The 16,234-nt window shown below is 36.4% G+C and overlaps 1 protein-coding gene across 11 annotated transcripts in view; it reads left to right on the top strand.

The window, feature by feature from the left end:
* KTN1 (kinectin 1) overlaps window positions 1-16,234 on the top strand; it is a 112,796-nt gene that overhangs the window by 44,917 nt on the left and 51,645 nt on the right. For all 11 annotated transcript variants that reach the window (XM_070797636.1, XM_070797639.1, XM_070797638.1 and 8 more), the window contains exons 6-12: window positions 2,034-2,150; window positions 3,962-4,102; window positions 8,783-8,889; window positions 9,705-9,837; window positions 11,681-11,768; window positions 14,330-14,496; window positions 15,124-15,192. In XM_070797636.1, the coding sequence (XP_070653737.1) occupies window positions 2,034-2,150; window positions 3,962-4,102; window positions 8,783-8,889; window positions 9,705-9,837; window positions 11,681-11,768; window positions 14,330-14,496; window positions 15,124-15,192 (822 nt within the window). The remainder of the gene's footprint in view (window positions 1-2,033; window positions 2,151-3,961; window positions 4,103-8,782; window positions 8,890-9,704; window positions 9,838-11,680; window positions 11,769-14,329; window positions 14,497-15,123; window positions 15,193-16,234) is intronic.

A 16,234-nucleotide genomic window follows, 5' to 3' on the forward strand; every position in this document is an offset into this window, starting at 1 on the left:
TATGGCAGAAAGCAAAGAAGAACTGAAGAGCCTCTTGATGAAGGCAAAAGAGGAGAATGAAAAAGCTGACTTAAAATCCAACATTCAAAAGACGATCATGGCATCCAGTCACATCACTTCATGGCAAATAGATGGGAAACAATGGAAATAGTGACAGACTTGATTTTCTTGGGCTCCAAAATTGCTGAGATGATGACTGCAGTCATGAAATTAAAAAACGCTTGCTCCTTGGAAGAAAAACTATGACGAATCTAGACAGCATATTAAAAAGCAGAGACGTTACTTTGCCAACAAGGGTCTGTCTAGTCAAAGCTATGGTTTTTTCGGTAGTCATGTATGGATGTGAGAGTTGGACCATAAAGAAAGCTGAGCACCAAAGAATTGATGCTTTTGAACGGTGGTGTTGGAGAAGACTCTTGAGAGTCCCTTGGACTGCCTGGAGATCAAACCAGTCAATCGTAAATGAAATCAGTCCTGAATATTCATTGGAAGGACTGATGCTGAAGCGGAAGCTCCGATACTTTGGCCACCTGTTGGGAAGAACTGACTCACTGGAAAAGACCCTGATTCTGGGAAAGATTGAGGGCAGGAGGAGAAGGGGGCAACCAAGGATGAGATGGTTGGATGGCATCACCGACTCCATGGACCTGAATTTGAGCTACCTTCAGGAGCTGGTGATGGACAGGGAAGCCTGGCATGCTGCAGTCCATGGGGTCGCAAAGAATTGGACACGACTGAGGGACTGAACTGGATCTTCTTTACCTGTTGTCTTTATTTTTCATATTTTGGTCATAAAAAAAGATAAAGCTTTTGGTTTATTTCTTATTTTTGTTTACTTCTCTACACGGTGAACTCTGTCTTCTACTATGTTTTCAGCAACACATCTTTTTCTGTTTGCTGCTTCTAATTGGATTATATATCTCTTATGGTTTTTTATTTCTACTTTGGGTTTTGCCAACTCATATTTCATCTCATTCTGTGGTCTTATTTTCTTCTGAATTATTTCTTGTGAGGTCTGTTCCTTCCTCTTGTTTTCAAAAATTGTTGGTATGTTAGACTTTAAAAAGTCATGGTGATCTTTTTTAATCACAGTTTTTGTCTGTTCTTGACCATATTTTTAGAGTTATTTTTCTGCACTTGGGATTTGGTTTTTCTTATTGCTTTTCTTGCTGTTTTCTCATATCTTACATAGACCCTGTTTTATTTCTTTTTCATTGATACTCCTTTTCCAATGAGAAGTGTTTCTCTTGCATCATCTCTGTGGCTAGAGGTTGATAATGAAGGGCCAAGGCCCACAGTTCTCCTTGGGCTATGAGTCTTTCCTTCTCAGATAAAAAACTTGATTCACTACAGCGTATCTCACTGTAGAGAATCTCTCGTAACTGCCTCACTGTTTAGCTGCCCTCTTTGAATTAGGTTTATCTGTCTAATATCTTCTATATTTCTACTTCTGCTTCTTGAGACCTCCTAGCAAGAAAATTCCTACCTTCTATCTTTGTTCTTGTGCCTAATACCAAATTGGGGATTGCTGGTTTTACCTTTCAGTGTAAGCTTGTTAACTTCAGAGATCTATGTAACCCATGGCACCTCTGTAGTCTTGGGTATATTCCGGCTGGGTTGCTGAGCATCTGCTTTGATCTCCACTACTTTTGGCAGTCTTTCTGATATTATGCTTTGACATTACAGTTGATTGTTTTATTGTAGTTCAGTTTGCATAGGTTTCATGTTCCTTTTTTTGATCTTTTAGGAGGGAGAGAGTACTGTCTTGACTTTGTGTTTAAAAATGGAAGTCTATCATTCTATGTAAAAATCTGTTTCTTGATTGATATGTGTCCTATTGTATACATCAGAACATGTAATGATATAGCGATTTTTCCGAATGATATTTCACTGACAGTGTTTGTCAGTCATTCTATTTTATATAGCGAACTCTGCCTTGGCCTAAGAACACTTCATATCAGATAGTTCATTTTCATAAAATTCATTAGCCATTGTTAATTATTAACAATTCTGTATTGATTTCTCAATTGTAGTACAATAAAGGAGAGTTGACTGCACTTGTTCATCAGCTTCAAGAAAAAGACAAGTTAGTGACTGCTCTGAAGGAAGATGCTGCCTCTATGAAGGATCGGTGTAAGCAGTTAACCCAGGTGAAGACATGCTTGTATTTAAGGGTTATACTTTCTGAATCAGAGGCAGTGAAGGATTTTAGAAATTGTTTATAATTCCTCATTTATCTGTGTAATAAATTTACACCCAGTGAAAGTAATTTTCTTTTAGAATTTAAGTGGTGGAAATACCACTATTTCATGGTATTATATCCTATAGTCAAATTGTGAATTTAAAATAACAGTACTTTTAGGTATACTAATTTCAGAATAATGGAACTATTTGGACACTGGGAGCATGTTTCAATTGGTTTTGACCTAGAATTATTCTATAGAAGCACAAAACTCAGTGTGATCTTGTTTAAATCCAATTTATTGGATAAATGTGAAACTCTTACATAGGTAGTTTTTAATCAGTGAAGTTCTTTAAACCCTTTTTACTCTGAGAAGTTTTTAAAAAAAATCTTTTAAAAAAATATAAAAGTACAGACTTCCAGTTATAAAATATGTAAGTCCAGGGGAGGTAATATACAGGATGGTGACTATAGTTATTAATACTGAATTGTATATTTGAAAGTCGCTAGAAGAGTTATCACAAGAAAAAATTTGTAACTACGTGTGGTGATAATGTTAACTAGACTTATTGTGGTGATGATTTAGCAATACATACAAGTACTGAATCATTATATACTCGAAACTAATGATATTCTGTGTCAGTTACATTTTAAAAGATCATGTAGACTGAGAACGTAATTGAAATTCTATAGTAAATGTAGTCTCATTTTTCCTGAAGTGCTTTTTCTCCTTTTAGGTGTTAAATACAGTAGAGTAAATGAAGTTTATTTCACTGTCATTTATGTAGCTACTTGATTACATTATGAGAATGGCCTCATTTGAATATAGAATCTTTTCTGTGAATTTAAGGTGAATAAAAGTCAATGGAAAACAGATTAAGATTAATCAATTATGACTGCTAAAATAAGTATTTCTATAAGGTTAGAGACTATAATTTTCTGATTATTTTTAAAATTAGAAAAAGAATCTGTTTACTTTTGTGTAACTCATTGAGTTATATACTTAAGATGTGTTGTGTATGCTTTTCCTAAATGTATTATGTACATCAATAAAACAATTTGCACATGTAAATAAACTCGTGCTAATGGGCAGCTCTTAGTTAAGTGAATATCTTAAAGTTTATCAAGCCGTTTCTTAGAACAGAGGAAATGGACTGATCATACCTGCAGGTAACTTTAAAGTTGCTTGGCTTTCTTGCATTTTAGTAATTAATATTTCTTCTAGGGGTTCATAATACTTGCAACACAAAACAAAATCACTCTTTTAATGTTTGACTTGGGAAGATAATAAAACTTTCTGAGTTTTACTTTCCCTATTCTGCTATAAACATATCCTTATCTCTTCCTATAGGAAAGAGACTTTTCTTGACGATTTTTTTTTTCCTGGGGGCCTTTTCTGTACTCCAGAAAAGAGCTGGTACCTGGAAATAATGAAGAATTAACTGGTTTGCTTTAAAAATGTTCTTTTTTATAATCAAGTTACATGTAGGATTTAATCCCACATTCAGCTCATTAACTGTTAGACCAAAAGTACATTTGAAATATGAGTAAACAGAGCAGCTAAGTGTTTTATGAAGGGAACTGGTATAAAGAGCAGGTAAGATGTAGAAGACAATTTTTTTTTAAACCTTTGACCTTGGTTTTTAAGCAAGTACTTATTTCAGAATTCATGATTGTTTTGCTGACATCTTTTTTTTTACTGATGTTAAATATGTTTTCTTAGTAAAATCTTGTTCTTATTTTTTTAAGTAATTTTTTTTTCCTGATTTACTCTTCTAGGAAATGATGGCAGAAAAAGAAAGAAGCAGTGTGGTTATAGCAAGGATGAAAGATCGGATTGGAACGTTAGAAAAGGAACATAATGTGTTTCAAAACAAAATGCATGTCAGTTATCAAGAGACTCAACAGATGCAGATGAAGGTATATTTTTGTTCTTTGAAAAGTTAAGTGACAGTAAAGTTAGAATGTAATATTTTATTCCACATTTCTTTGAATACAAAATTAAATAGTTGTATTCATTTTATTAGCAAACTTAAGTGCCCTGTGCTGGCTTTGATATAAATGTTTAATTAAACTGGCTCCCTCTCCTTAAGTAAGCAACTTTTTTAGGTGGGTAGGCTGGAAGCTGACAAGTAAATACTCTGTTACAATAGAGGTAAGTAAGCATCTGGTGCTTTGGAACAATGGAGATGAGAGGTGGGGAACAGAAGGAGTGTTAGGGAAGACTTGTTAGCAGTGATAAACAGACTTTGTTGATTCTTTGGAAACAATTAGGCATTGTTAGGAAAGAGTGAAGGAATGGGCACTGGGTATAAGGCTTATTACCCAGTGAAATTCCTTCCCATCCCGAGAGATTGGTGGTTCAGTAGGTCTCTTTTGGGGCCCAGGACTGAGCTTTTTAATGAGTGCACTCCAGGTATTTTTGATATAGGTTGTCTAGAGATAACAGCTTATGAGAAATATGGTGATGGTTGTGGTATTTGGCATTCAGGGCTGGAATGAAGAGATCTAGAGAAATAAATAAAGGTCTTGTATACCTGAAGACATGTCAACAGACATGAATTTGAGCAAACTCCAGGACATAGTGAAGGACAGGGGAGCCTGGTGTGCTGCAGTCCACAGGTTCGCTAAGAGCTGGACAGGACTTAGCAACTGAACAACATACCTGAAGACTGGTGGGCCAGTGAAGGAGTTTAAGCAACCCAGCAATGTGTTTATAGTATTTTAAATTATTACTCAGACACAGTATGAGAGTGATAGCAATGTGAAGAGTGGAACAAGGGATAGTGGGAGGACTTTTGCCAGAATCCAAGTAAGAGAACAAAAACCTTAAGTCAAGACATTGATAATGAGGCCATTTATTTGATAAAAAAAAAAAAGGTAGTAGATAGGGCTTGGTGATGCAGTGGAGAAGAGAGGGAAAATGATAATGGTTTTAGCTTAAGTGACCTTCAGTTTTGTGTTCTTATTTTTGCCTGTTTTCTTTCAACATTTTAAAGGGTTCAGTGCTTACTGTCTATTTTTACAGTGTTAATCCATTTTCATGATTTCCTTTAGGTCTGGACCAGTGATTTTTCATTGTTTTCTTTCTTTTTGTTTCCTCACCCCCCCTTCCATTGAAATATCATTTTTATTATTGATAAAAAGACTATTGAAGAATATGGTTTGGCTTGCTTGTCAAGTGGGCTTAAAATACTCCACTTAAGTGAACCTTGTGGATCAATGATTTCTTTTGAAATTGTTTCTATTGCCAGATGATGCTTCAGTTTGAAAGTGCTTGTCACCTCAAAATTAACATGTGTGTAAAATTTAACTGTTGATTTTGGTCAAGTTGTTTTTATTTTCTAATGTTGTGAAGCATTATTATTATTCTGCTTGAATCCTTTGAATTCTCTCTCCTTTGCCCAATCTACAGTTTGTTTTAAAATCTTCAGTTCAGTTCAGTTCAGTCTCTCAGTCGTGTCTGAATCTTTACAACCCCACGAATCGCAGCACGCCAGGCCTCCCTGTCTATCACCAACTCCCAGAGTTCACTCAGACTCAACGTCCATCGAGTCAGTGATGCCGTCCAGCCATCTCATCCTCTGTCGTCCCCTTCTCCTCCTGCCCCCAATCCCTCCCAGCATCAGAGTCTTTTCCAATGAGTCAACCCTTCGCATGAGGTGGCCAGAGTACTGGAGCTTCAGCTTTAGCATCATTCCCTCCAAAGAAATCCCAGGGCTGATCTCCTTCAGAATAGACTGGTTGGATCTCTTCGCAGTCCAAGGACTCTCAAGAGTCTTCTCCAACACCACAGTTCAAAAGCATCAATTATTTGGCGCTCAGCTTTCTTCACAGTCCAACTCTCACATCCATACATGACCACTGGAAAAACCATAGCCTTGACTAGACAGACCTTTGTTGGCGAAGTAATGTCTCTGCTTTTGGATATGCTATCTATATTGGTCATAACTTTCCTTCCAAGGAGTAAGTGTCTTTTAATTTCATGGCTGCAGTCACCATGTGCAGTGATTTTGGAGCCCAAAAAAATAAAGTCTGACACTGTTTCCACTGTTTCCCCATCTGTTTCCCATGAAGTGATGGGACCAGATGCCATGATTTTCGGTTTCTGAATGTTGAGCTTTAAGCCAACCTTTTCACTCTCCTCTTTCACTTTCATCAAGAGGCTTTTGAGTTCCTCTTCACTTTCTGCCATAAGGGTGGTGTCATCTGCATATCTGAGCTTATTGATATTTCTCCCGGCAATCTTGATTCCAGTTTGTGCTTCTTCCAGCCCAGCATTTCTCATGATGTACTCTGCATATAAGTTGAATAAGCAGGGTGACAATATACAGCCTTGACGTACTCTTTTTCCTATTTGGAACCAGTCTGTTGTTCCATGTCCAGTTCTAGCTGTTGCTTCCTGACCTCCATATAGGTTTCTCTAGAGGCAGGTCAGGTGGTCTGGTATTCCCATCTCTTTCAGAATTTTCCACAGTTTATTGTGATCCTCATAGTCAAAGGCTTTGGCATAGTCAATAAAGCAGAAATAGATGTTTTTCTGGAACTCTCTTGCTTTTTCCATGATCCAGCAGATGTTGGCAATTTGATCTCTGTTTCCTCTGCCTTTTCAAAAACAGCTCGAACATCTGGAAGTTCACGGTTCACGTATTGCTAAAGCCTGGCTTGGAGAATTTTGAGCATTCCTTTACTAGCGTGTGAGATGAGTGCGATTGTGCGGTAGTTTGAGCATTCTTTGGCAATGCCTTTCTTTGGGATTGGAATAAAAACTGTCCTTTTCCAGTCCTGTGGCCACTGCTGAGTTTTTCAAATTTGCTGGCATAGTGAGTGCAGCACTTTCACAGCATCATCTTTCAGGATTTGAAGTAGCTCAACTTGAATTCCATCACCTCCACTAGCTTTGTTCGTAGTGATGCTTTCTAAGGCCCACTTGACTTCACATTCCAGGATGTCTGGCTCTAGGTGTGTGATCACACCATCGTGATTATCTGGGTCGTGAAGATCTTTTTTGTATAGTTCTTCTGTGTATTCTTGCCACCTCTTCTTAGTATCTTCTGCTTCTGTTAGGTCCATACCATTTCTATCCTTTATCAAGCCCATCTTTGCATGAAATGTTTCCTTGGTATCTCTAATTTTCTTGAAGAGATCTCTAGTCTTTCCTGTTCTGTTGTTTTTCTCTATTTCTTTGCATTGATCGCTTTATTTCTAGTTTTTCTTGCATTCAGTTTTTAGATACGACCTTAGTTTATTATTTCTTACTAGCATTATTACAACATTCTCTTTTATTTTTAGAGAAGGTAATTTATTTTTTACTTTTTAAGTTGATTGATTACTTTACAGTATTGGTTTGATTTCTGTCATACATCAACATGAATTGACCATAGATGTACATATGTCCCCTCCCTCTTGAGTCTTCCTCCCACCTCCCATCCATTCCCTCCCCTCTAGGCTGTTACAGAGCCCCAGTTATAGCATTCTTAAGAGGTCTCTTTTCCAGTCTAATATATAATTAGCACAAGATTTTTATTTGTAAAATACTGCTTTGGTCACGTTAGTAGTTTGCTGAAAAATGAACAGTTCTTTACTGTTATCAGAATTCCAGTAGTATTTTCTGTGGAAATGCTACTAATAATGAAAAGTGAATGAATCTCTTTTCAGGTTCTTAACCCATCCACTACTTTGATGCTCTAATTTGGCTCAATCCTCCATCTTCCCAGCCCCCAGCCTTTTGAAATATTCTTTTCCATTAACCAGATTATTAAAGAACTGATTTTTCCTGACCTCATGTAATCTTTCCCCCTCTTAATTGTGACTTACATTCATTTGAAAAGTAGTTGGATAGTTGTGGCAATATCTTTTATTGAAGGTTAAGGGTTTTGAATTGATTATTTCTTTTTTTGAACTTGATTGCTTACAGAGGTCAAGATATGGTTTATATATGATAAGTTTTCTGAGAATTAGCAACATATACTTTTTTTTCCTCTTAATTGAATAGGTTTACTAAAAATTATTAAGAGTTTTTCACATACTAAAGTGAGGATGTGAGAATATAAGTTTCAGTGTTTTTTGTCTTTTGATTCTATAATTCTGAAATAAAAAACTAGAAGCCAGATATTTTAGCAGGTAGACTTTTATATAGTGAATTTGCCATCTATTTGGATATGGCTCAATTTGTAACTTAATGTAAATGTTTCAAACATATGTTCAGTCTTTAAACTTTTGATTACTAAAACCTTTTATTAAAATATTGCTAACTTAATTGACATATTCTAGATCAGTACAGTTTCAGTTCTATATGAGTCTTGTGTAGAAAAGATTTTTAAAAATATCTTTCAGTTCTAAAACAGCATCTTAGGTATTTATTTTGCATATGATAGCAGCCAGCCTCTACTTGCTTTCTTGAATGCTGTGATAACTTATATTTACTTTGTATTTGACACTATCAAAATGTATCCTTTAAATTTGCTTATATTTATTTGAGAAGAATATCTAGACTTTATGCTATTGATGCTTTTTTACTTTTCATCATGATAAATTTTCTTTGAGGTTAGCTCTGGCAGTTATTGTTTTCTAAATCTTACGTGTGTAAAATAATTTTAGTTCCAACAAGTTCGTGAGCAGATGGAGGCAGAGATAGCTCACTTGAAGCAGGAAAATGGCATACTGAGAGATGCTGTCAGCAACACTACAAACCAACTAGAAAGCAAGTATGTTCCCAAATGCTTTACTTTTAATAAAATGACAGTATTTTCATTGAATGGTAGAGTGTTTTCTTCAGTCACCAAAATGTGTTTGATAGTAATTGGTTAGACTTTTGCTTTTTACACGTGTTTTTAAAATGAATAAATTTTCAAAACCTATCCTCCTGCTTTTGAAGAAGCTCTTCAGGTAAACTGCATGGTAAATACTAGTGCCACCAGTGCCATAACTTACAAATTTAAGAGGCTGAATTAGCAAGTTTTAGACCTATTTCCTGTAACAGCAGTTCTCAACCTTCATTATTCTGAAGAGTATCTGGCATGTTAGCTACAAATCATATTCTTGAGTCTTATCCTTGTAAGTGTATGATTTAGTGGCTCTGAGGTAGAGTCCTGGAATCTGCATGTTAAGACACATTCCTTGTGATAGTGATTTAGTTGGTCTGAGCCATACTTGAGCATGCAAGCATGCACAGTGCCATACTTTGAGAAACAGTCCTAGAGAAGACTAGCAGCATGCTTACATAGAATAACTATTCTGATTGGTTGATTCAGAGCACTGATTTGAGAGTGATTCATGCTCATGGTGTGTGGTTACCCATTTTTCTTGATTATTTTATGGTAACTTAAATGTTTATATTATTGTCATCAGAATGATTCAGAGATTATATTCAACCAAATTCTTTATTAGTATACACTTGGAGCATTTGTTGTCATTTACCTGTAAGTGGAATCACTAACTCAGCAAAACTCATATGTTTTCTTTAGTAATTTACATGTGTTTGTAATAATGGAAGGTTCCTAATCCAGTTAACTGTTTTCAGGCAGTCTGCTGAACTAAACAAACTGCGCCAGGATTATGCTAGGTTGGTAAGTGAGCTGACTGAGAAAACAGGAAAGCTACAGCAAGAGGAAGTCCAAAAGAAGAATGCTGAGCAAGCAGTTACTCAGTTGAAGGTGAAACATTACCTTTATTTATCATTTCATAAATAATGTGGCTTTTCAATCCAATGACCTGAAAGTGTATATAGCTTTTGAGAAATGTAGTTTGAGGCTTAATGGGCCTGTATAGAAACATTTACACTAATGAAAGAATTGAATACAGGCTTGAGTTTGAAGTTAAAGACTATTTGAAGATATGAAAATTGATATTAGCTGAGTGACAGGCATAAACAGAATTTTACCTTATGTGTGGAGGTGAGGGTCTGCATGTATAAGACAAAAATCAAATTTTTGATAGGTAGTTAAAATCACCTTCAGCATCACTTATCAATAACTTGGATCTCTAAGTAAGGTTAGTAGAGCCTATTTTTATTTCAGCATTGGAATAGATGATTTTCTGTTGTGTGAGCATGAGGCCAAGTAATACTCCAGTTGCTTTCACTTGAGCCACAGTAGAAAAAAAAATCACACAGTTTCTTTAGACACCAGAGTGGCACTTGGTGCCATTAGATGCTTATACTGAGAAGACATGCATGGGGTTGCTTAGGCTGACTGAGAGAGAGGAGTGGACTTATTTTTCTTGCACATTTTAGCCTGTGCATATTGAGTAGAGTGATGAGTAGAATTGTCTGTTCCTCCTTGTACAGAGGAGAGGATTTGTTGAACAGTTCAGTTTCTGTAAGTTAAATGTATTGGATAGATTCCTACATAAGTCATCAATATAGATGGTATACTTTAATACCAATTCCAGAGTTCAGTTCAGTTCAGTCGCTCAGTCGTGTCCGACTCTTTGCGACCCCATGAATCGCAGCATGCCAGGCCTCCCTGTCCATCACCAACTCCTGGAGTTCACTCAAACTCACGTCCATCGAGTCGGTGATGCCTTCCAGCCATCTCATCCTCTGTCGTCCCCTTCTCCTCCTGCCCCCAATCCCTCCCAGCATCATAGTCTTTTCCAGTGAGTCAACTCTTCACATCCCAAGGATGGAGGAGCCTGGTAGGCTGCCATCTACGGGGTCACACACAGTCGGACACGACTGAAGCGACTTAGCAGCAGCAGCAGCAGCAGCAAGTCTTTGCATGAGGTGGCCAAAGTATTGGAGTTTCGGCTTTAGCATCATTCCTTCCAAAGAACACCCACGACTGATCTCCTTTAGAATGGACTGGTTGGATCTCCTTGCAGTCCAATGGACTCTCAGGAGTCTTCTCCAGGGCAGTAGAGGTTAAAAGGGCTCTGAGGATAATTGAATGTAGAAAGTAGCGTACTTTTTGTTTTCTTGAAGTTTTCATGGGTCCCTGTGGGAGAGTGATATTGTTGTCCTAACTTTTATTAAATATTTGTCTTGCTAATATATTTGCTGATGACATTCTTAAATATGATGTTTGTGCTCTATGGATATGGATAAGTAGATTAATGACATTAAATATTGTAGTCATAATTGAAGTGTTGTGCTATACCTCAAAATAAGAATTTTAGGAACCTACTAAAATTTAGCAATAAAGATATCATCCTGTCTTTTGAAAAGCCTGTCACCTGAAGGAAGATTATTGGAAAGCTCATCATAGCTAAGTGGGTCAGATATATACATAGCAGCAGCTATATTGATCCACCAGCACAAATAAGGAGTTTCTGAAATCTCTAATCTGTAAATCCTGTATATTGGCAGGTAGAATGGCTGTGACTGATAGTATCTGTGCATATTATCAGGCTGAGCACATCTGCCTATGTTATTAAAATGTGGGAGACTAGTGACTAGTTGTTGGAAGAAGCAGTTTTATGGCACAACAGTAAAGATAGAAGATGCTTTTTTTCTGTAAATTGAAATCCTGTGTTTGTGCTGACTTATCCTTTCCCCAGGTTCAACTTCAAGAAGCTGAGAGGAGGTGGGAAGAAGTCCAGAGCTATATCAGGAAGAGGACAGCAGAGCATGAAGCAGCTCAGCAAGGTAAGGGGAAGAAATATTCATATAAAGTTACTATGTAATTCTGGGTAAAATTTCTGCCCTTCTCCATATGTGAAGAAAGTATAAATTGGCATTTTGGTTATAGCTCAATAAAAATAGCTTTTACACTTTGAATACTTTTATTTCTTTAACATTTCTTAGGGTTTTAAAAATAAGTCTCTACTGGTTTTGTCTGAGGTATTAAGTTGCAGATAAAATTATAGTCCATAAACAGGGTAGTAGGAATCTATGTGTGTTCCATTTCTGTGGTTATTCTCTCTCATTCCATGATCAGTTCTTTATTTAATTTTTTTTTTCTAAGAAGGACTCATTCCTGTATTGTGAAGAGAAAAATGGTGAGAGCATTACCATTCCAAGTAGCTGACTGAAAACTATCTACGTAATGCTGGCTTTCACTATTCTTAATTTGATGAATTCATTTAGGAGATAATGGAGCTTGTAATAGTGTGTTTTATCTGTGTCCCCCTTCTTCCCATGAAAGTGGTGGTGAGCCTATAGTAAAGTACAGTTCCAAACACAAGAGTAGATCATACAGTTTTGGCCCTGTGTTAGACCTTTGGTTTCCTCTGATATTTTTTACCCCTAGGCATTTCCCTTTGGTTCAGTATTTAGATATGTCTAAGATATTTGAAGGCTTTTAAAAAATATATATGAAGTTTGTTGTTATGTTAAGCTATATTAGCTTATTTTAAATTAGTATGTTATATTTCATCAACAAAGCATTAGATTTTAACAGTAGTATGACTGTGTAACTCAATGTTGAGTCAAGATAAATAAAAGTACAGTTCTTGAGCAACGTTTTTAATTTCCTGAAGTTAATTATTGCTATATATATATATATATATATATATGATGATTTGTTTATTTTGCTGCCTGGGGCCTTGGTTGTGCAGCGGGACCTTCCTTGCATCATGTGGGCTCTTTCTGTTGCGATACACACGCTAGTTGTGGTGTGCAGGCTTCGGTAGTTGTGCTGCTCTGTGGTATGCTGTGTGGGATCTTAGTTCCCCACCAGGGATTGACCTTGCATCCCCTGCATTGCAAGGTGGATTCTTAACCCCTGGACCACTAGGGAAGTTCCTTCTTTATATTTTTAACTTGCTTTATATTTTTAATTTGCTTGATCTTTGTTTTATTGTTTCAAATTTTACCTAAGGTTAAACTCCTTAACCTCTCTGCTTCCCCCAGCCTCTCAGCATGTTAGATACTGGTGAAGCTCTCAGTTTTTCCTGAGGCTATGCCTTTGGAGTCCTCATTCTTTCTGCTCCAGTACTTGTTGCTTTCTAGGTTGACGCTGAGCTGTCTTCTGAGACTTCCTTTAGTCTGTTTACTCTGTTTTCTGGATCCTATGTCATTGCCATCTTTTAGCTTTCCTCCCTCATTTAATAGTATATCTTTTAGTTGCTCTATAAGAATATACCTCAAGGTATATTTCTTGAGGCTTTGAGTATCTGAAAATGTTTTTAGTCTTTCTACTTTAATGCTTAATGGGTAGTTTGGATGTGGAGTTCTAGGTTGGAAATAGTTTTCCCCAGAGAATTTTGAAGGTATTAATTTGGTGTTTTAACTTCTCCTAATATGGTAAAAAATATGCTCTCCTGATTCTAATCCTGGATGTTACCATTACATGTTTAATTTTCAAGAGTTTTTTCTTGAGTTGTGTTCCATTCTATTATTAGTGTCTTGTTAAAGAAGTGACATTATCTTAACTTTTCTTAAAACCATGTAACACACTCATATATACATTGTTTTTCTCTCTGTTTGCCTCTCTGTCCTTGGTGGTAGTGTGGTATGTTTTTATTTGTTTGTTTTTTCCTCCCCTGTTTTAGAATTATTTGTCTTATAGAATAGGGGAGGCAACTCGCATGAGTTTCTGTTTTCTTGAGCTTTTACTTTACCCTTCCTCATCTTTGCCAAGTCAGTGATCATCTCTCCATTTGTTTTATCTTAGTTTCTTGTCATTTGGAGTTCTATTTATTTTCTAATTGCATCAAAGACTGTTTTTGTTTCTCATTTTCTTGTTTTGGGATTATTGCTAAGAATAGAAGTAGGCAGAAAAGTGTTAATTATTTCATCTTACACCAGGACATTTGTCAGCTTTTAGCATCTTTGTCTGTTCTCCAGGTATGAGAGTACAAGGAATTGACAAGAAATTCACTGAATAACTTACTAAAACATCTTTGGGGAAATTAAGAATGTTTTCAAGAAATGATATACAGTTTTAAACATTCATGTACTGTTCAGATAACACATTTATTAATTATGTATTTTGTGTCAAGCCTTGGGCACAGCTCTGGATATAGAGAAAAGGCAATCTCTGATCTCAAAAAGCTCACTCTTTGGGAGAAGAGGTGAATTAGTACAGTGTGGCAGGTGCTGTGAAAAAAGGTAAGCATAGGCTGCTCAGGGGAGCCATATATAGGTGGGAAAGCACAAGAGAGATTCAAAAGGGGAATATTCCAGGGGAGGTAAGCCTGCTCTCAAGATGAGTAGCAGTAACCAGGCAAAGGAAGAAACCTTTGTAAAATGCAGTGTTTTGTTAGATCTACAGAGTAAATTTGTGGCCAAAGAAAATGAAGTACAGAGTCTGCATAGTAAGCTTACAGATACCTTGGTATCAAAACAACAGTTGGAGCAAAGACTAATGCAGTTAATGGAATCAGAGCAAAAAAGGGTGAACAAAGAAGAGTCTCTACAAATGCAAGTTCAGGTATCTAATTTTCCCTCTTTAAAAAATAATAAAGATGGGCAGTGGTTGGATGTGTCTTGTGTAGGAGAGAGAGGATAGCCTCTTTATCCTAATTTTGGAGTGGGGATGAAAAATTTAAATTTAATCTTCGAGCAGTTGTCACAATATGGTCTGAATATGTGCTCAAAGATACCTTTACCCACAGTCTAATGCTTTTTGTATTAGATTAGGAACAGTACAATGTATTCTTAATTTCTGCTTTATAAATTAGCTCTGAGAATAGAATGCCTCATCATTGTTATTTAAAATGGTGCCTTTGGAATCTTAAGTGAAGTCGCTCGGTCCTGTCCCACTCTTTGCTACCCCATGGATTGTAGCCTACCAGGCTCCTCCCTCCATGGGATTCTCCAGGCAAGAGGATTGGAGTGGGTTGCCATTTCCTTCTCCAGGGGATCTTCCCCACCCAGAGATCGAACCCAGGTCTACCACATTCCAGGCAGACGCTTTAACCTCTGAGCCACCAGGGAAGCCCTTTGGAATCTTGAGTACCTTTAAAAGATAAACAGATGTATCTGTAACTCATTTTGTTCATATACATTGGCATTTTTAATAGCACACTTCTTCCCTCTCCTTTTTGGTTTTTGAAAGGATATTTTGGAGCAGAATGAGGCGTTGAAAGCTCAAATTCAACAGTTCCATTCCCAGATAGCAGCCCAGGTAATGGTGCTTTCTTATTGCTTGTCATTACTAGTAACTTCCTAGCTGTGTAAATAATTTGAGTGCCTGTGCAGTGCCATGCACTGGATTAGTAGTTGGGTGACTAGTCAGTGAATCACCTGGCTGATCCTGAGTGGTAAGTGCTCTGATAATTATGTTTAGTGCTGTGAGAGAACAGTATGAAAGAAATCCAAATCTGACTAATGGGAAGGTGGGTTAGAGAGTTTTTAACCGTAGGAGAGAAAAAAATGTCCACCATCCTGTCACAAAAAAGGAGGAATTGGCCAAACGGTGTCAAGAATAACCGTTTATATATTAAATGTATTCATTAAATATTCACTAAACCTATTGTTCTTTGGCATCATTGTTGTGTAACGTGATAAGTAGGTAGATAGATACAGATACATAGGCTTTAGAATATAAATAGTATAACATTAAGAAGAGAAGAAACTTTTAAATACTTAACTGGTTAGCTTGTTTCCGTAATATACATACTGTGAATTTCAGTATTTCAACTTAAAATTCTAAAAATTGTTTGTAGGAAAAATAATAGAACAGAAGTCACTTTTCTGTGTGAAAAGTAGTTCTAACATCAAAAGCTTATTTTTAAGGTTCAGGCAAGTTGAAAATCCCAAAACTGTAAACAGGTTTTTTTTCCTAATTGTTTTCTTTGTAGAACTATTGTGTAAAATTAATTGAGAAAGAATTACATAGGTGTTTGTGTGTTTATGAATGTTTGTGTGTATGTAAATTATTAACTCAAATTGGATTGAGATCTTAAGTTATAGCTGAGAGGTAGTTCTAGAAGATTTATCAGAAATTAAATACTTAGTACCTTTGAAAAGTAGAGATGAACATGGGCTTTATTAAATGACTTGTTAAACTTAATCATAAATGATATCATTTCATTACTAGGAATTTTTATTAAGGAGAAGCTCATAAATGAAAAATAGCCTTTGCTGCTTTTTTTTTTTTTCCCTGTGTACGTGTTGCTTGTCAGTTAAATAGTTTTCAGGCCTGCCAACTTACTTCATTAGAAATG

This window comes from Bos indicus, chromosome 10 (genome assembly GCF_029378745.1).
Source record: "Bos indicus isolate NIAB-ARS_2022 breed Sahiwal x Tharparkar chromosome 10, NIAB-ARS_B.indTharparkar_mat_pri_1.0, whole genome shotgun sequence".
NCBI lineage: Eukaryota > Metazoa > Chordata > Mammalia > Artiodactyla > Bovidae > Bos > Bos indicus.